Source organism: Tinamus guttatus, unplaced genomic scaffold, assembly GCF_059628265.1.
Source record: "Tinamus guttatus ecotype Peru unplaced genomic scaffold, ASM5962826v1 Tinamus_guttatus_pri_ptg000710l, whole genome shotgun sequence".
Classification (NCBI taxonomy): Eukaryota; Metazoa; Chordata; class Aves; order Tinamiformes; family Tinamidae; genus Tinamus; species Tinamus guttatus.
Genome location: NW_028289244.1, coordinates 5,336,846 through 5,356,593, shown reverse-complemented (window position 1 = coordinate 5,356,593; position 19,748 = coordinate 5,336,846). Strand labels below are relative to the sequence as shown.

The 19,748-nt window shown below is 60.7% G+C and overlaps 1 protein-coding gene across 1 annotated transcript; it reads left to right on the top strand.

Moving 5' to 3' along the window:
• Nucleotides 1-4,711: 4,711 nt before the first annotated feature.
• Nucleotides 4,712-12,155, top strand: CCDC69 (coiled-coil domain containing 69). The gene is made up of 9 exons (XM_088536760.1): nt 4,712-4,912; nt 9,345-9,414; nt 9,830-9,996; nt 10,349-10,436; nt 10,677-10,750; nt 11,001-11,102; nt 11,426-11,545; nt 11,802-11,899; nt 11,982-12,155. The coding sequence occupies exons 1-9, from the start codon at nt 4,856-4,858 to the stop codon at nt 12,148-12,150; spliced, it is 945 nt and encodes a 314-aa protein (XP_088392886.1). The 5' UTR covers nt 4,712-4,855; the 3' UTR covers nt 12,151-12,155.
• Nucleotides 12,156-19,748: the final 7,593 nt, after the last annotated feature.

Here is a 19,748-nt window from a genome sequence, read left to right as displayed (position 1 = left end):
ATCTCAGATCACGAGGTGATGAGGCTGGATGGGAACATCCCCCACTTCCCACCCCAGCAGGCTGCCTGACCCATGGGTGTCCCCATGCCAGGAGGACCCTCATGAGCCCAGCAGCCCTTTCTGGACCCTCTGCAATCTAAGAGACACTGGGAGCAACCAGTGTGGGCTGGAAAGGACTGAGCTGACCGACCACACCAGACATGAGCGCAGCAGATGTCAACTCCGTCTCCTCCAACGTGCAGCTGAGACCTCCGAGCAGGGCTCTCCTGGCAGATCCAGGGCCTCGCCAGCCAAAGCGGCACGCAGGGCTCGGCTCTGCCAAGGGGCTTTGATACGCTTGGTGTTGTGGGGTGGCTGCAAGAGTCCCTGCCCCTTGTAACATCAGGATGCTGGAGCCAGCGCCAGGCTGCAGCCCCCTTGCTCCTCCGGACCCCCAGCTCAGCTCTATTTTTAGCTGCTCATCCTTATTCAGGAGCAGGGCCAGGCAGGAGCAGGAGCATCAGAGCGGGTCGGGGGCCCCCTGGCCCCACAGTGACAACTGCGTCGCCACCAGCCGCGGGGCCTCAAGGGTGAGGAATAAATAGCCCCTTGGGGCGGTCACAGCCGCGCAACGCCTGGGAGCCGCAGGGCAAGTCACGGCCCAGCACTGGGTCTGCTTCCACTTTTGCCGTTGGAAAATAAAGGAAGGATTGAAGAACTGTTAAGATAAATTAACCTACATCATCTTTTTTGTTGGAAAAAGCACAGGCCAGGCAGGAGGAGTGATTTGAAATCTCTGCTCCTAAAAGTGGGAGCGCGTATGAGCTCCAGCCAGCGCTCCTGAGAGCTGGGGGACTCCCCTGGCTGCAACCAAAGGAGTCATTGGCTTTTCCTCTTTGGCTTCAGCACACACAAGAGCCTCTCCAGTGCAAATGATTTTCTGTTTCATCTTGTTATCTTGCGCCATGCAAAGCCCAAGTCACGAGGCTGGGGCCTCCTCACAGATCCTGCATTTGATTTGCATTGAAGAGAGCCAGCAAAGATCAAGGAACAATGTTAATCACTTCAAATTCTTTACAAAAACAAATGACTGCAACAATACGATGCGGCCACAAAGCACAACCACGGACCACCCTCCCCGCCGCCAGTCTAGCCTGGGTCCAGCCTGACCCCATGCAGAGGCCTCCTTGGCCAAGGGGCTTCATTACTGCACGTTGGGCTAGCCAAAAAAAACCTTCCAGTAAAATCTTACCTCCCCCCTGCGTTTTTTTTGGAAGGGCTGAAAACTGGGTTTTGAAATATATATATATATATATATATATATATATATGTGTGTGTGTGTGTGTGTGAGAGATTGACCCCATCAAGTATCTGCTTCCTGCAGTAAATCATATTTTCATCCAGTAAAATTCATGTCCTGAGAGTGGTTTCGGGTACTAACTTCAACCTCTCATGCAGGGATCGAGCGCCCCAGTCACCTCTAGAGCAGCCCGAGGGGCAGCGAGCCCAGGGGCATTGCGGTAATTTGGGTCTCCCACCCAAAACGTAACATGGGGTTTGGGTTGAGCATCCCGTTAGTACGGACCGGGTGGCAAGAGCAGGAGCCTCGTGGACTTGCATGGCACGAGCAGCCCGGCCACGCACGGACACCTGTGTCCTGCAGGCTCACACTGCTGCCCGCTCCCTCCCGACCAGCCCTCACCAGCTAGAAGTGCAGAGAGCACCGAGACCCTTCAACAGCTTGTGCAAATACCTCTCTTATCCGTGAGCTTTGGCAAACACTTTAAATTAACACCACCGCAAAATAACTCCACGTCAAGTCGGCTGTTATCCCATTTACGGCAATTCAGCCACGAAGGAGATAACCGTGCCCCAGATCAGGTTTCCAGGCAAAACCCTCGTGATATCTCCAGCCACTGACATCCCTGGGGACCCAGGGGAGTGGTGATAACAACCTCTCGTGCTGGCTAAACGTCTCACCAGCCCCCAAATCCCTGACTAGCCCGTGTTATCGGCCCCAAGGCTGGGGCGGGCGCTTGTGGGGCCAGGGCAGCTCTGCTCTGGCCAGTGCTCACGGCCTTCTCGCCTCTCACAGCAACTCTTCCTGATGGGGGAAGGAGGGTGGATAGGCGAAATCTGCGCACCAAGGACACACTCTGCGCAGCCCACACAAAAAAGACTTGAGAAATTAAGGGATTGGTAAAGTAAAGCAAAATTAAGATACCTTTGGGGCATCAGGGACCGACAGCTGCAGCAGGCAGCTGCACGGATGAAGCCGTAGGCTGAAGGAGGGATGTAACCGCATCTGCTGCTGCCTCTTCTGCGAAGTTGGGAGTTTTTAGAAATGGATTTTTTCCTCCGAGAGGGGCCCAGGAGCACTCGGGAGAGGGGAGGCTCCTGCCGGGCTGCCCAGGGCCCCGCTAAGGGCACAAGTCATCACGAGCACCAGCGTTCACAAGCGCAGCTCATGCCCAGACATGACGTCAGCTGGACACACAGACCCGCTTCTGTCCACAGCTGCGGCCCCAGCGCACGCACGTTCGTCCCAGGAACGCGTGCGCTCCTGTGCTTGCACACACAGGCCTTGAGCCTTGGAAATCTGCCCCGGGATTTTCAGTTAACCCTGGAGAGGCGGAGAGCAGCTCCTTGCACTCTCCAGCCTTTATCCATCAGAGGATCTCCCAAGCCTGGCAAATAAGTACTCTCATTCTGGGAAGGAGACTTGCCTGTGAATACAATATCAAAGGCGATAAGAGTTGAGATGCTCTTAATAAGTGTCTAAAGCAGCAGCACAGAGTGCCGGGAAGCAGATATGACTCACAAAACTTCACCCAGAGCACCTACCCGAGAGGACTGGTCCCACCAGTCCCTGGGAGACTCCCCACAGCCCCAGCACCACTCCTGCTTCCACCACCCTCGTGCCCAAGCAGCATTTCACAACTGCCCGGGGAGGCGGGCTGCCCTTCGCAGGTGAGACACAGCCAACCTCATCCCAGGAAAACACCTCCAGCTGCCGAGGCTCCTTGGCTGTCTCCCAAGGGCTTATTTGGGAAAACGTCAAGATAGAAACTTGTTGAGAAAAACTGGCAATGTTTCCACAAGGACAGAGCCTCGTGACCAGGTTGAAACGCTCTTACTTCAGTGGTGCCGTATGGGAAAGCTTGATTCTTCATGTGGAAATGTATTTTCATTTAGAAACATCAATTACTTCATACTGTCAAAATGGCATCATCAAAACTTAAATATAAAGGAACCTGCCTCACCTCCTATATTTTAGTCAGGGCACTCTCCCTTTTTCCCTCTCTTTTCAGGACCTGTTTCCAAAGCACAGGACTTCCTCCTGGAAATGGGAACCCTGGCTCCAGATCCAGCATTCACAGAATCACGGAATCATAATGGTTGGAAAAGACCATCAAGATCATCGAGTCCGACTGTCCCAACATTTGGGGTGTGGAGCTGAGGGGGGGGCTCACTGGGGCAGCCCTGACCCTGCTGGACCCCAGCCCTAATGCGGGGGCCCTGCTCCCCTGGCCCAGGCTGGGGTTCCCCAGCCAGAGTGTCCCCATGGCAGGGGGACAGGAGCCTGAGAAGGAGCATCCCCAGGGTGGAGGGTCCCGCTCCTCCTGCCCAGGATGGGGCACCTTGTACAGGGAGCCCCGGGTCTCTGCAGGACGGGGTTGATGCACCCTGGGGCAGCCACGGACCCCAGTGCAGGGAGCCGTGGGTCAGCACATCCCAGTGCAGGGGGTGCATACTGGTGCCCAGCACCCGCTCACAGCCCATGCAGCCAGTGCAGGGAGAGCTGCAGCAGTGCAGCCTGGTGCACAGCACCCACTCACAGCTGGTGCAGAGTCCCGGGTCGGTGCAGCTCGGTGCAGAGCACTCACAGCCGGTGTATCCGGGTGCAGGGAGTCCCGGGTCGGTGCAGCTCGGTGCAGAGCACTCACAGCCGGTGTATCCGGGTGCAGAGAGTCCCGGGTCGGTGCAGCTCGGTGCAGAGCACTCACAGTCGGTGTATCCGAGTGCAGGGAGTCCCGGGTCGGTGCAGTTCGGTGCAGAGCACTCACAGTCGGTGTATCCGGGTGCAGAGAGTCCCGGGTCGGTGCAGCTCGGTGCAGAGCACTCACAGTCGGTGTATCCGAGTGCAGGGAGTCCCGGGTCGGTGCAGCTCGGTGCAGAGTATTCACAGCCGGTGCATCGAAGTGCAGGGAGTCCCGGGTCGGTGCAGCTCGGTGCAGAGCACTCACAGCCGGTGTATCCGAGTGCAGGGAGTCCCGGGTCGGTGCAGCTCGGTGCAGAGTATTCACAGCCGGTGCATCGAAGTGCAGGGAGTCCCGGGTCGGTGCAGCTCGGTGCAGAGCACTCACAGCCGGTGCGTCGAAGTGCAGAGAGTCCCGGGTCGGTGCAGCTCGGTGCAGAGCACTCACAGCCGGTGTATCCGGGTGCAGGGAGTCCCGGGTCGGTGCAGCTCGGTGCAGAGCACTCACAGACGCTCTATCCGAGCGCAGGGAGTCCCGAGCTAGTGCAGCTCGCTGAGGGGCACTCACAGCAGGTGCAGAGAGTTCCGGGGAGTCCCGGGCCGGTGCACGCCGATGCCGGGAGCCCCGGGTCGCCGCAGCCCAGCGCAGCGGGTCGCCGCGCTCCGGTGCCGAGCGCGCTCCCGCAGCCGGTGCAGGAGTCCCGGGCCGGCCCCGCGGGGGCGGGCGGGCCGCGGCCGGGGGTGCAGAGCACCCTCTCCCGGCGCCGCCCGCCAGCAGCCTCGGAGGCCCGGGGACTTTCATTTTTTTATTTATTTTCCGCCTCTCGCCGGCAGCCCCGGCCGCGCAGCGGAAGCGGCGCCGGGGGGATGCGGCGCCCCGCGCCCCGCCGCTGAGCCATGGGCTGCCGGGGCAGCTCCCTGCGCTGCTGCCGCCCCCGCGCCGCCGCCGCCCGGGTAGGGGCTGCCTGGGGTCGGGGTCTGTGCGGGGTCTGGGTCTGCCTGGGGTCGGGTCTGTTGTGCGGGGTCTGGGTCTGCCTGGGGTCAAGTTTGCTTGGGGTTGGAGTTTGCACGGAGTTGGGGTCTGCCTGGGGCCGGGTTTGGCTGGGCTTGGGGTTTGTGTGGGGTCAGGGTTCGCGTGGAGGTGGGGACTGCCCGGGGTCAGGTTTGCGCGGGGTTGGGGTTTGCACGGAGAGTTTCTGCGGGTGACGTTGGGCAGGATGGGGGTTTGTTGGGGCTGGGGTGTGCGTGGAGCTCGCACCGCTGCGGGGCCGACCCCGGCCTTGGGCTGGGGGTGCCCCACGGGGGGACCCTGCCCCGCACAGCGCCGGGCTGGATGTTGGGGCTGTCCCAGACGTGAGGGGCCGCGTGGGCACCGCGGTGCAGGCGGGTGGCACCGGGGCCCAGCAGCTGCCCGCACCTCTGTGCAAAGGGGCAGCCCCACATGTGGGAACGGTGCAGACCTCGCGGGTGATAATTCATGCCTGAAAATGAATGTTTTCATGCCTGAAAAGCCGGGATGCTTAGGAGCAGGAGGGGGTCCCCAAGGCAAGACCTGTGCTGTCCCCTCGGCTCCCGCCATGCTGTGCTCCCCTAGTGCTGTAGGTGACACTTAGATGAGGGAAGACCAGACCCCCGCCGGTGTCGGTGTGTTCTCCGCACCAACACAGCCTTCCATGAGTTAAGCCCTTCTTTCAGCTCCAGAAATGCCCCGCTGCTGGTGATGATGATTATTGTTGAGGTGCTCGTGACTCGACGCTGCCGGAGCCCGGCCGCGGAGCTGTTTGCGAGGTCGGATGTGCTGCGCCTGCTTGTGGCTTGGTGTCGGTGGGCTGTGACCGCTCTCTGGAGGGTGGCAGGGGCAGGAGGAGAGTTGAAAAGGGCCAGAGGAGTGAGCACGGCCCTTGCATGAGGAGGGCCTGAGAGCTCGGCCCCGCACAGGGCTGCGGGGGCAGCAGCTCGGCTTTATTTACAGCACTGGCGAGCTTGGCCGCTTCTCTGTGTCATGGAAAATATACAGTGCTCCTTGTGGCATCGGATCAGGCGCTGCTGCGGCAGCGCGTGACTCGGGGAGCTCGCGAGAAGGGGCGCGGGCTGGGGCAGCCCCCGGTGCTGCGAGCGGCGCCCTGGCTGCACGGAGGAAACCGAGGCAGCGCCCCGGGGCCGCTTCCCTTCCCGCGCTGCGCCCCGAAACCTGCCTCGCTGCGCTGACGACAGCGCCAGCTAATCCTGAAAGCACCTCCGAAAGTCCCATTTTTGCCATAAATGGTGCAGAAGAGCGTCAATCCGTGGCCATCCACATGCTCACGTTCGGGCTGGTCCATCCGGATCCCAAAAGCGCAGGGCGAGCGCAGTCACCTCCCGTGTCCCGGTGGCCGTGCTGACCTGGGGCGCCGGTCCCTTTGGCACCCCAATACCCAAGGGGAGAGCAGGGGCACTGCGGCCACCCGGGTGCCGTGGCCACCCCATGCTGGAGGTGGCCTTGGGCAGCGCGATGGGGCCGGGGGCGGGCAGCATTCCAGGCGCTCCTCGCGCGCCCGCCGGCCTCGCTCCGCATGGAGCCGGAACGTGGGGATGTGCTGGGGCAGGTGCCGTGCGCCGGGGCCCCAGTACCCCCATCCCGTCCCCCCATCTGCGCCCTGCCCACTCTTGTGGGACTGCCCTTCAATCCGCATTCCCATCCCGAGAGATGCCAAGATGCCTTCCTGGGGGATCAGGGCTTGGAAAGCTTCCAGCACTGGGATAAATATATTCTGAAGATATAGGAACTATATGTAGCATCAGGAGCAAGGGAAAGGTCGGAATGCAAAACTCAAGACTTCTCGGCGGCGTTAGCAGCTTGCAAGCCGTGGTACAGATTTAACTGCACGGGAGGCGATGCTCATTTTGTATCACAACTGTTGTGGGAAAAAAAGCAGGAGCAGGCGCCAGGAGCTAGACCCAGCAGAGCCAGGCCATGTTCCACGTCGAGAGCGGCGTTAGTGGCCAAATCCTCAACTTCTCACAAAGCAAAACTCCTTACCTAGGAGCAGAGCCGGGATTTAATTGCTCATTTCCCGTCTCTTTGTGATTTCGTTCTCTGATGATAATGTCGCATAGTTCAGTTGCCCAATGTGGTTGTTAAACAGGAAAGGAGGAAGAAAAATACGGTAAAAACAACCTCATGCAAAACACTAGAGCCCCGGCTGCATGAGCCCCTGCGCCTGCCTGCGGGCTCGGCGCGTGCACGAGCTCTCCCGGCCCCGCGCCGGCTTCGAGGTGGCTCTCATGGAAATCCTGGTTACTTGGACACGGATAGCTTTGCTCCAGGCCTTTAAAATACTTCATTCTAAGAATTTGGGTACAGTCAAAGCAACTTTTAAAATCAGGAGATAACTTCTGCTATGAGGAGGCTCTTCAAACGTGAATCCAGAAGTTTTCATGCTGAAACATTAAAGCAACACAAAACCCTGCAGCGAGTGCTCTGCGCCTGCTGGGTGTTCTGGTTTGGACCAGCTGGTTCTTCCCAAAGGCACCCTGGAAGCACCAGCTTGGGGCACCTTCATAGTTCAGTTATTTTTATCCCCATTCTGGCTGTTGCCTCCTGCTTGGTGATGAAGCTCGTCCAAGAGGACAAGAGCCCTTGGGCATCAGATTCATTCCAACACCCTTTTAATTGCTCCCAGAGGTAGGAAGGGCACAGTCACTTTCAGCCTTAGGGAAGGCATTTGGGTGTGTTTGCTTGTGCCTACGCTTCTGCATCCCTGTAGTCACGTTTGAGTTGGATCCCGTTATCTGGGATAATCTTCCTTGGCCCCTTCCCGCTCCCAGCAAGCCCCGTAGTGCGGAGCGCGCCTGGTCCCGGTGGGAGCGGAGATGGAGGCGCTCCTGGGCACAGGCAAAGGCTGCGGGAGCGAGCGGGGTGAGATGTGCCCCGTCCTGCCCCATCCTCCTAATCCTGTGTTGGGGACTGGCTGGCTCTGTGCCCGCACGTGAGCCCCAGGCTGCCCGTTGCTTTGGACTCTGCTGCTTACGCCGTCCTCTGACACCTCGGGCTTTGGCCTCGAGGCCTCCAGGGACCCCTGCACTGGCGGAGGAGGCTGAGGAGGCCTTTTGTGCCGGGCTCGGCGCCGTCCCTTTGCTTCCTGGGGTGGTGGAAGGAGCTGGAGCGATGGGCAAACCTGCTCCCTGCGCGGGGCGAGTTGAACAGGGAGGGATGCAGGTATCGAATTCCCATTTCCTTTTAATAATGCCTGAGAAGACCCTGAGGTTTTGAGGTCCAGATGAGCTGCAGACACCGGGAGCCCTCCCTGGGCCGCTCACGACGCCGGGACGTGCCGGGTTTCGCAGGGCAGAGCGGTCCCGGGGCCGAGCGCCGCGCCGAGTCCTCCAGATCCATAGAAGGGAAGATGCCGCGGTGCTTTCCCGGAGGCGCAGAGTTTTCCTGCTCTCCCTGGCAGCTCCGTGCAGCTGGCGGGGGGGCCGCGTGCCGGCGGAGGCGGCGCCGGTTGCTCCGCGGCTCCTTCCCCCCGGACGGGCTCCCTAATCCCGTCGGCATCGCGAGGCCCAGGGAGCAGCCCGTGTCTCGGGGTGGTTCACGAGGGACGGAGCGCGGTGCTCTGCATCCCGGTGCCCCGCGCGCAGGATTTGCCCCCACGCCGGGGAGACAGAGCTACAAGCGAGCTTCGCTTTTACCCTCCGCCACAGATAAAAATGCATCTGTCTCTCCATTTTTTCCCCTCCTCCCGCCGCCGTAACTAAAATAATCCCGTGCAGGGGCTGGCAGGAGGCCCGCGGGCCGCGCTGCTCGAGGCAGCCCTGGGCTCTGTCCCCCCCGGCCCCGCACATGGAAAGTGTGAGCGGGCGGCGGGGCTCCCGCGCCGCATTCCTGCGCTCCTCACGTCACCGCGTCCCAGCTCGGGGGCTGCGCTCGGGTCGCACTCGCCGCTCATTTATTGCGGTTTTCCCTCCCTTGCTTCGGCACAGGTTGCTGCACGGCCAGGCCGGGTAAAGCACCCGCGTTTTGGTGCGCTCGGGGCTGCTGCAAAGCGCCCGGGAGCCGTCCAGCCCCGAGCGTCCGGGATAGCGGGAGCAGAGCGGAAAGGATGCGCCGGAGCCCCGGGCCTGCTCCCTGCTCTGCACCCCCAGCAGTTCCATTGCCTGAGCCCACCGGGTGCCAGCACCTTGCTGGAGGGGTTTGCAAACAGCCTCTGTATTTTGCAGCCCTCCAAGAAGCCAGGAGAGGCAGCTGGTGCTGCTGTGCGCGCAGAGCATCCCGAACAAGCTCCGAACTTGCCTGCGAGCTGCGGGCATCCACCCGTGTGTCCCCCTGGCCGCAACTATCAGCAGTTGTTTTTCCATCTCATCCCGGCACACGTCCAATTCTCCCATCCTCCTCCCTCTCTTCCAGAAACAGTCGAAACACCAGCAGGAAAAGGGAACAGCTTCCCGAGAGCTGACGGACTTGAAGGCAGAGAATGGTGAGGAGAACGCTTGTGGCTTTCCCCCCGCGCTTTCTTGGCACTGCTGTATCTTTTAAAAGCATTAAAATCAACCCCGTAAGATAGCAGCTAGTACCAGTAGCCAGAGGACGCTGGGATGATGAGTGTGACTTGGACCTGGCTGTGGCAAGGGGAGGCAGATGGTGACATCCTGTCATCCCAGGCCGTCCCCAAGGCAGCAGGCCTGGCACGGTGCTGGGCTGTGACCTCTTTGAGCCTCCCAGAACCTCCCATTAGCGCTCTATGCACCTGCACTGGGCAAGGAGAGGGTGGTGTTTGCCCAGGGGGGACAGGACAGACAGGGCTGGAAGCTGCTGGCAGGTTGGATGACAAGGAAGGCGACGTCGCCAGGTTTGGAGAGGCCGGCCGTGTTTCAGCAGCGTTTGCGTTGCAGCCAACGCCACCCCGTTGCCTGAAGAGGGGAAGGAGAAAGCCACGCTGCTAGAAGAGCAGAGAAGAGAAATCCTAGAAATCCTTCAAGGACACGAGGAGGAAAAGGAGAAGCTGAGGCAGGTCCTCCAGGCAGAGACCCAGAGACTTGCCCAAGACATTAAAATCCAGGTAGGACAAACCAGCAGGGCCGGGGCTCTCGGGAACAGCACACAAGCAGCACGTCATCCATCTGCTCGGGACTTTCCGGGCGGCTCTCAGGGAGCTGGCATCCTCCAAACCTGGCACAGAAGGCATCCTGCCTCGTGCTGCTCAGCTGGGCAGCTCGGCGGCCGCGCGGAGCCGGGTCGCGGCCAGGAGGTCCTGCCTGGTGCTGCGGCGGGTGCCGTGGGATGCGCTGCCGTGGGATGCGCTGCCACGGACCGTGCCGGCTCCGCTCGCTGCTTATCCAGCCCTGGCATCCCATCGAGCAGCCCTCCCACCGGATCAGCTGCTTAGGGTTTGTGCTGTCCCTGGTTTCCAGGTGGAAAAGGGGAAAGACGCGGAGCTGAAGGAGCAACTCTCGGAGCTGTTCAGGGCGCTGAAGAGGACGCACGAAGGGACCCTGCAAGGTGCGCGCGGTCCCTTCAGGAGGCCGCTCCGTCTCCCCAGCCCCGGTGTCGGTGCCTCTGCTCCTCCTCAGCCCCGGGCACCCCGCGGGTGCCCCCACGGGGCTGGGGCTTGGTGCCCATCGTTCCGTGAGCGCTGCGGGATGCAGCACCCTGTGTTGCTCTGTTGTGTCCTGCGGCGCTGGCCAGGCCGGCTCCTTGGTGTCTTTGCACCGGTGACGCTCGGGTCGCGTGTCCCTGCAGAGCTCCGGCGAGCGCACGACCAGGAGAAGCTGCTGCTGGCAGAGTCCCACCAAAGGTCCCAGGAGGCCCTGCAGGTACCAGCAGGGAGGCCCCCGGGGCGATGCTGCTGGAGGGCTTGAGCGGCTGTGTCCTGGCTCCACCGCGGTGCCCATAGTCCTGTGTGGCTGCTTCGGTCCCCAGGGTGACACAGGGACCTGACTCCAAGCTGCTCTGGGGGTTATTGGGGCACTGTGTGTCTGTAGTCAAACAGGGACTTGCTTGAGAGGAAATTCCAAGCTCAAACACTTCCTTTCCTGCTTTTTTCCCCTGCTTTGGCTGTCCTAGGAAACAATAGACGCCTTGAATTCCCAGCTGAAGTCCTTCCAGGAGAAGATGAAGCGGGTGGAGGAATCACTCTTGAGCAGGGACTACAAGAAACACATCGAGGTGCAGGGAAACGCGGGAACAGGCATCTCTCTGGGTTTGGTGTCAGTGACGTCTCTTGTCCTTGGTGGTTTGGGCTGAAGTGAGAGGTGCTGCTCCAAGAGATCCCAGTGCCAGGGTGGAGGGGCTGGGGCCAGGGGACTAAACCCCCGTGTCTGGGGGCTGTTTGGGCCCACTGCTTATGAGTAGCAGCGAAACGCAGTAGGTTGCAGGTACCAAACGGTGCCAGGAGGAGCCTGACGCTGGCTGCAGTCACCGGCTGCCATGCGCAGGGAGGCCAAGCAGCCCGGCCCCGTGCGGCTGCCGCATCTCTCCTCTGCCCCCAGGAGCACGGGAGCCCCAGCCCCTTCTGGGAGCAGGAGCTGGAGAGCCTGCACTTCGTCATCGAGATGAAAAACGAGCACATCCACGGCCTGGACAAGAAGCTGCTGAACCTGGAGTCTGTGGTGCGTGCCAGGTGGGGTCGGGCAGGGGCTTTGCTCTCTTTCCAATCTTATTCCCCCTCAAATCCTCTGAAGAGGCTGCAGCCGGCACAGAGATGGGAGCTGGTTCCTCCCTCTGGCCACCAGCCCCTTGGACCCCAGGCGCAGCGGGGCCGTGGGCTCAGTGCAAGGCCCCGGTGCTGCAGGGACTGGGGTGCATCCCTGCAGGGTGCCAGGCCCACGGCTCCCCAAAACCCTCCCGCTCTCCCGGCCCCACCAGGTAGAGCAGAACCTGCGGCTGGAGGAGAAGGTGAAAACGCTGCAGCAGGAGAACGAGGACCTGCACGCTCGCACGCAGAACCACTTGATCATGAGCAGGTACCTGCCCAGCCCCGGCCGGGCCTCGGTGCATGCGTGCGGGTGGCACCTCCGGGGTGGCAGCACGTCCCTTTGCCTGCAGGCAGCTGTCCGAGGAGCTGGTGGCCGCACGGGGGGCCCTGGAGAAGGAGTCTCAGCTGCGGGAGCAGGCGCGCCGCGAGAAGGAGGAGCTGCTGTACCGCGTGCTGCGCGGGGAGGACGCGGCCCCCTTCGCCCTCGCTCCCGACGTGCCCCTCGTGGCCACCACGTAGCGCCCCGCGGCGCTGGGCCTTCCCGCGGGCACGCGGCCCCGGAGCCGCTGGGACACGTTTTGTGGGACACATCCATCCTCCCGCTGCCACGGGGCTGCCCTGGACATCCCTGCATCCAGCACCAAGGACACGCGCTAGAGACCGGCCAGCTGGGCCCGCTCAGGGAGTGGATCCGGACCAGCGCTTGGCCCTACCTGGGAAGCAGCCACGCAGGAGCATGCGCTGACCAAGGGCACCGCTGTTGAGTGGCAGACAGCGGCGGCTGTGCCATTCCTCATGGGGAAGGCTCTGCTGGAGATGGGAGGCAATGAGAGAGGTGTCCCAGCTCTCTGCTCTGGCTGCCCCGAGCTGCCAGCACCCAGGTTGGCTCCGGTCATTGCTCAGGGAAGTGTCACCACTGCCTTTTCACACTGAAAGCAAGCGTTTTCCTGCCCGGGGCCTGCCCTGCTCCTTGGAGATGAGGGGGAGCCGGCAAAGCTCATGCCTCTCCATGCCACCCTCCTCCTGCAAGCTGCTCCCAGGAATCCCGCTCAGGGCCTGGATGCACCCGCTCAGCAACACGCAGAGGCCAAACCCTCCTGCCTCGCGCTGCCCCCCAGCACCAGGCTGCACGTTCAGCCACAGAGCACCCTTCTGCAGGGGAGCAACCACCAGCAGCTCCTGCCCTCCTGTCCCACGTCCCCATCCCAGGGAGACGCTGCTGGAACAGGCATGGAGACACAGAGACGGATGGATGCACAGGAGCACTTTCCACTGGGCACAGGAGTGTGGTGGGACAGCAGCTGCCCTGGCCCAGGCACGTTTAGCTGGGGTTGGAGGGGCATGTGTGCATACCCAGCCCATGCACTGGAATCGGCACCAATAACAACTCCAAAAGCAGCAGCCTAAAGAATGCAGCATCAGCGTTTCTGGGGGGGAACCGATGCCTGGAGGCAGCTGCTCTGGGCAAGCAGTGAGGGAGTCGCTGAATAAACCACTCATTTTACTGCATGGAAACAAACAGCATCGGGAATGTGAGCAGCAGCAAAGGAGCAGGTTTGCTCCATGCCAGCCTGGCTGGTGCATCCTGGCCTTTCCTTGCAGTCAGAGGGAACAGGACAGCAGGGAGGCTGTGCTGCAGGCTAAGGGGGGAGCACACGGATGTGGGTGCCAGCAGATGCCCACACACAGGGCAGGCACCACAGCTGTGGGCACAAGAGCAGGGTTGGGGGCACATGCAGCCATGGGCACCCCAGGGAAGGGCCTCCCTGGTGCATCTGTAGGAGCCCAGGCTGCTTCCTGTTTTTTTCCCTTCCCATTTCCTTTTTGCACCTGTGTTTCCAGGGGCTCCCCTCTGCCCATGCAGGGCAGGCCCCAGCACCAGCAGCCCTGCTGCGCTCGTGGGCCGACACCGCTGCCGTTTCCGTCCTTTGTGCAGATCCTTATCACGGAGCAGCTCCCTCAGCTGCAGCAGGCAGCCTGGTAGGCGAGCACAGGACCTGCTCTTCTCCCAAGGCCCTGTGGTAGGGCTGGCACCCAGGGCCAGGAGCAGGACACACCGAGCAACCACCTCCTGTTAAGCCAGGGCTACTCACAGTTAACACAGATGAGCACGTACGTGGTGGGGATCTGCCATGCTCCATCCAGGCTGCCTATGCAGAAGAACAAGCCCACATACAAGGATCAGGAACGGGGGGTTGCAAGGCTGCTCTGGACATCAATACCATCCACGGGTACCTCCTCAGGAGGGAGCTCACAGTGCAGGGTCACCCAGGCCAGCAGGGCAGGCACTTGGCACAGCAGCAGTGTGGGGTGGCCACATGCAGCTGGGGCACCTCGTAGTAACCCTCTGTGGGGACAGAGGGCTCCTGAGGGTCAGTGAGACTAGGAGCCGTCCTCAGGGATGCGAGCACCCCTTGGTAAACAGGCCCCTTGCTCAGCAAGGGCTTTCCAGCCAGGCTGCCTGTGCTCCTGCTGCTCCCGTGCTGCCCAGGACCAGGGGCTCTGCACCTCAGCACCCTAATGAGAGGGCAGAGCATCTCCTGCACACGGGGCCAAGTGTCTTGGGTGACGTGGCCCCAAGTCTGCCCTGCATGGAGGAGCCAAGGCAGGTGTCTGACCTCAGAAGATGGAGGTTTTGCCATCGTGTCTTCTCTATGGGCGCTGGAAGGACCAGCAGCTGTACCAGCCAGGGCCCACAGCCATGGCACTTGGCACCCACAGCTGGCTGGGCTTCTTGAAGTGCTTGATCCTGGAAGAGAGCAGCCCCCCGATGCCATGCAGTACAACCCTTTTCCCAGAGGGATATGGCACTTGTTTGTCCCCCACATCACTCTCCTTTGGGAAGCCCCCTGGACACCAGGCTTCTTGCTCAGCGTGAAGGATGCCTTCTCCTGGCTCTGCAGCCACCTCTGGATGAGCAGGGGGGTCCCCAGGATCCCCAGGGCAGTGACACCCCAGCAGCCCTAGCAGAACAGCACATATGGGGACAGACCACAGGCAAGTTAGGGGACCAGCCATTCCTGGCATGAGCCTCCTCCACTCCTCAGCGGAGTCAAGGCCACTGCTGCACATGGGAGCGACAGCAGGACAAGCAGGGACAAGACTGGAGCCAAGTTGTTTGTCACAGGGAAGTTAACTCTTTTCTAGCCCGTGTTAGGCACTGGGTGAGAGGTGCAAAGTCCCGTGCCAGCACAACCAGCCGCGTGGCCATCAGGAGAGGACAGGAGGGAGCTGGGCAGAGCCTGCCCTTTCAGCAGCAAGTAGGCCAGGGATGGATATCATGTTGGCCAGAGCTTTCCAGCCGAAAAGGAGGGTCAGGGTAGCTGTAGACAGAATCAGCCCTTTCTGTATCTGGAAGACAGCAATGGTGACACAGCCAGCAGCATACACATTCCCAGGGTGGCTTCACTCAGCTCAGCTGCTGTGGCCACGTGGAGAATCAGTGCTGCAGTTTTCCAGCCTGCAGAGGAGGCAGCACACCGGCATCTCGCCCTGCCTCACTTACCCAGGGCAGCAGTATAGTCAAATCCAGCAAAAACTCAGAAACATGTAGAGGCTCCAGCCAAGGTCCCACAGAAACGCTGGGGCATGAGGCCTCCCATCACAAAGCCCCTGGTTCCATTGACAGTCAGACTGGTTTCTGAAAGGAAGATATTGGTCAGTACAGAAGGGGAAGGGGGGCATCAGTGCAAAAAAAGCTTTGGGATGGGACTTTATATTGATGACATAGAATAGGAACAGGTTCCACCTGGCAACAAATGCCCACAGCTCACCAAGTGCCATGGGGCTGATCTGGTGCTGGGCTCACACACCATGAATTTGGCTTAGCACAGCACGGAACAGGCACCACGGCTGCAGTCAGGGGAGAAACAGTGATATATGGGCCAAAGCTGATCTTGGCTACTTCCTCTGCCAAGAAACACATGCTGGCCCGTGGTGCACTGCCCGTGCCCAAGGCCAGGGCTGCAGTGGGGAGGCAGCATCAAAGGCTGGAGCTCTCCCAGCTGGTTGGCACCTGCATTTTGCAGAAAAAAACACCTTGCAAAGAGAACAGGGAAGCTCTGACCAGCATCTGTAAGAAAATAAAAAAGCATGTGTGTGTTCACCCCACCACGCTGAAGCCCAAAGGTGAAGTGACCTGGCAGTACCTAAAGCCAGACCACCCTATGGGGAATGTGGACAGGGATGTCAGTCTCAAGAGACAGATGGATAAGGAAGTGGCAGCAGGGCTGGGCATACAGCAGAGCTGGTTCCCCTAGGAACAACAGCCATGGTGCTTTGGGTGCTGGAGAGCTGCCACATGGGGCCATAACAGCTCAGGTCACCCTGCTCTCCCTCCCCACTCCTCTACATACCCTGAGAAAGCACCCTAAGACCCTCCTCTCCTAGCTGTACCCTCCATACACATATGCATCCACCATTCATATCCCACTGTGCAAATCCCCTCTCAGAGCATTTGTTCAGGCAGTTTTCCTTCTTCTAGCAAAATAAACTACTTACTTGACCAGTCCTTTGGGTGTGTGTGGAGGCAGAGGCTTAAAAATGAAGGCAAGGTGAAAGCAAGCCCTGCACAGCCACATGAGCAGTGTTTTAATTTCTCCCCTCAGGCTTAACTCCTTTTTGAGAATATCCTAGTGCTTGCTCCTGTCCCTAGCTTACTCTTCTCTATGCTCTGCTGACTACCCTTCTAGACTACACAATAAGAAAACCACACACACAAAAAAAATGTTTCACACAAAAGCTTCCAAAACATATGCATGCACCCATAATGCTAACATGCACAAAAAAATTACAGAGAATCAACCTTTTAAAATTACCCATACTAGTAAAATAATACAAGCTCTCACTTCTTTTCAATTAACTTCCTTTTTCTGTTCTTCCTCATTGCCTGCACTACCCCTTGCATCAGGAACCTCAAGAGTGCTCAAGAAGGGGCTAAGGCTCCCAGCTGAACTTAAATGGAGCCCTAGTCCACAGACAAGGAGCACCTGAGGGTCCCAGGTGAGGCAGTTTAGGGCGATGAAGGCTTCATAAGTCCTGCACTGCTCCAGGCACTGATTAGGTTATCCATGTTATGTTGCTAGGGGTTCTAGAAATCCCTTGGGCTGCAGTGAGGTGCACAGCACAAGACCTAGTACTTTTAAGTGCTTAGGTACTATGATGTTTTATAAGGAGAAAGAAGATACCAGCTATAGGAAGACAGCAGGATGCAGGTGAGGAAGAACTTGGTATCCTTGGGCTATGGGTGTTTGTTCTAATGCTGCACTGCCCTGGCTACAAGGAGTAGCAGCTCCCCAGGGCACTGCTGGAGCAGTTCTGTGCTCGCCCTGTCCCCATGCATCCCCCTGGCCAGCACATCCCACCCTGGGGCTCTGTACCCTGCAGCAGCCAGGAGGAGAGTGGGGCTGTTGTCCTGTCCTGCAGCATAGGACAAACAAAGCTGCAATTGTCACCCACGCTGGCTCACATGAGCGAGGCCTCTGGGTGCCCCTGCTGCTACCAGCTGGTGGGAACATCCTCCTGCTGCCTTGAGGAACAGCAGTGACAGAAAGAACCAGTCTGTGCTGGTGGCCAGGGTGGTGGGGGAAGAGCTGGGCTGGGGCAGTTGCTGTAAACCTGTAATGGTTGGAGATATCCTGACTGCCAGTCTCCTTCCTACTGGCTGTGCCACAGCCTTGTGGAGATGCTCCAAACAGGGGCTGCTACCTGGGCTTGGGGAGCTGGAGGGTTTTGTTTCAGTATCTGCTCCTTCCCACACTGTCCTGGGGAGGGGACTTGTGTTTATCTGCTCCTGCCTGTGTAAATGAGACCATGGCCACCGCTGTGTCCCCTCCTGCAGGGAGCCTGCCAGGTCCTCTAGCCCCATGCAGCTTTTATATTAACTGTGGAAAACACACGTGGGAAAGAGCACAGGATTGACCTGGATGAGACGCAAACAGGCCACAGCTGGGGCTGCAGGGAGAGCAGCACGGGGGCTCTACCGTGCCCACAAACCGTTATCCGGGGGAGACCGAAGCCGAGCCCGGGCTTTGCTGCGAGATCCCGGGAAGGGCTGGGGGTGCCCCGAGCTGCGGTCCCCGTGCGCGTCCCCGGGGCCCCCCCGGTGTCCGCAGCGGGCGGTTCCGCAGCCCCGGGGCGGTGCCGGGGCCGTGACGCGCGGCGGGGCGGGGGGCAGCGGCGGCGCCGGGCGCGCAGAGCCGCGGGGACGGGCGGGGAGCGGCCGCCGGCCCCGGACGAACGAGCGAGCGAGTGAGTGAGCGGGGGAGCCGGGGGGGAAGCGCCGCGGGGCCCCCTGGCCCGGGCGGCCGCTCGGTGCGTCCCGACGGGGGGACCCGCTCCGGGCCGCGCTGCCCGCGGGGAGGGTCCCGCCGCCGCCGCGGTGCGTCGGAAGGGCCGGGCGGTTCTTGCTGCTGGGGAAGGGGTCGCGGAGGCGCCCTCGGCCCGGCCGGGCAGCCCCGGCCCCGCTGCGGGATGCGGCGGGCACCGCCGCTGCTCTGCGCCCGGCGGGGCCGGCGGCCCGGGGCGGTGTCCGCGCTCGGTCAGCGACGGGGTGCAGGGCTCTGGAGGGGCTCGGACGGACGCAGCTGAGGGCAGGAAAGGTGCTTTTTGGAAAGGTTCGTTCTAGTAAAGCTTACTCATTCTGCAAAGGGCAGAGGGAGTTGGGGACCGATGCCAGGGATTTTTGTCTTGCTTTCCAGGACCACCTCCCCCCCGCCCCGTTACCTTTCTGTACCCCCTAGATGAGGAGGTGTGTGGAGCTGGGCTGCCTCTGGGCGTTATCACCTGCCTGTGTTTGTCCCCCAGAGCCCAGGCAGCTTTGGGGCATCCTGCCCAGCTGGCTGTGGGTTCACCCACTGTCAAGGGCAGAGCGGGGCCTCTGCGGAGGTCTCCTGCAGCCAGGAATGGTCACCTATACAGCTGACCTCAAAAGCAGCCTCATGTGGAGGCAGGGAACGGAGGGATGGGGTGTGGATCCAGTTTTGCAGGGGCTTCTCAGCCACTGCTAAGATGAGTTGTGTGGTCTCGGCCCAGTTGCTGCGTGTGGGATGGCGGGGAAGGAGGCAGGAGGCTGTGCTGGATGCAGCTTTCTGCATTTGCTGGAGGGCATGAGTTTCTGGACTGCAGCAGCCTGCAGGGCCTCTCAATGGGCTGGACACGGTATGTGGTATGTAGAGGCCCGGCAGCTGCTGGCCATGGGCAGCTGTGCCCTCTGCAGCTGCCTAGACCTCCCCATGCCCCTGTCCTTGCGCTGCCCCCCCTCATGTGCGGAGGGGAGGGTATGATGTGGCAGGACAGCAGCTCTTGAGGAGGGTTGCAGCCTCCTCAGGGTGGCATTTTGCTCCCCAGCATGATGGAGGTGGCTCAATGCAGGGGGGGCATGTGGGCACCCAACTCCTGGGTGCTGCAGGGTCCTCCTGTGCCTGGCACGTGCCAGGAGCTGGTCCACAGTGCAGGCCAGGCCGTGCATGGGAAGGAGACGTGAGGCTCTGCAGCCTCCCCAGCTGAAAAAGGAAGGGCAGCGGGGAGGCAAGCGCTGCTCCGCTTCCCAGTAAAACTTCCTCCTCTCGCAAGGGTGCCCACATGGGTGCTGGAGGCCAAAACTCCTCATCCCTGAGCAGAGAGGAGCCCTGCATTGCTGGCTCTGAGCAGCACTCTGTGGCTCGTGCCTTCCTGCTGCAGGGATTTAGGGCGGTGCCGGGCAAGTTCATGTGAGACATATATATTTTTTTCCCTCTGCAGTTTCTCACTGGCACGAAATTTATCTCTGAGGGGACTTCTGCCCCAAATATATTCTTCGGCGCGGGGAATACTCCCTGCCTGCGCCTTGGTGCAAAATGCCTGCTCCGCCTGGCGTTTTCTTGCAACGTGTCGGCGGCGGAGCCCTGGCTCGCAGCGGAAGGGGGGATGTGACTCCTCGCTGGAGGAGCCGAGCGGCTCGGATGACGCCTAGGAGTTTCATTTGTGGCCGTGCTCCATTTTCCAGCTGTTTCTCTCCTTCTTGCTGGCTCTTGGGGCTTTCAGCACAAACCGTGATCTTTGGGGACTTCCTCCGTGGGGGCAGGGAGGCCCGTGCTGCAGTTGATGAATAGCTATAAATGGTGCTTAATGTTAGAAAA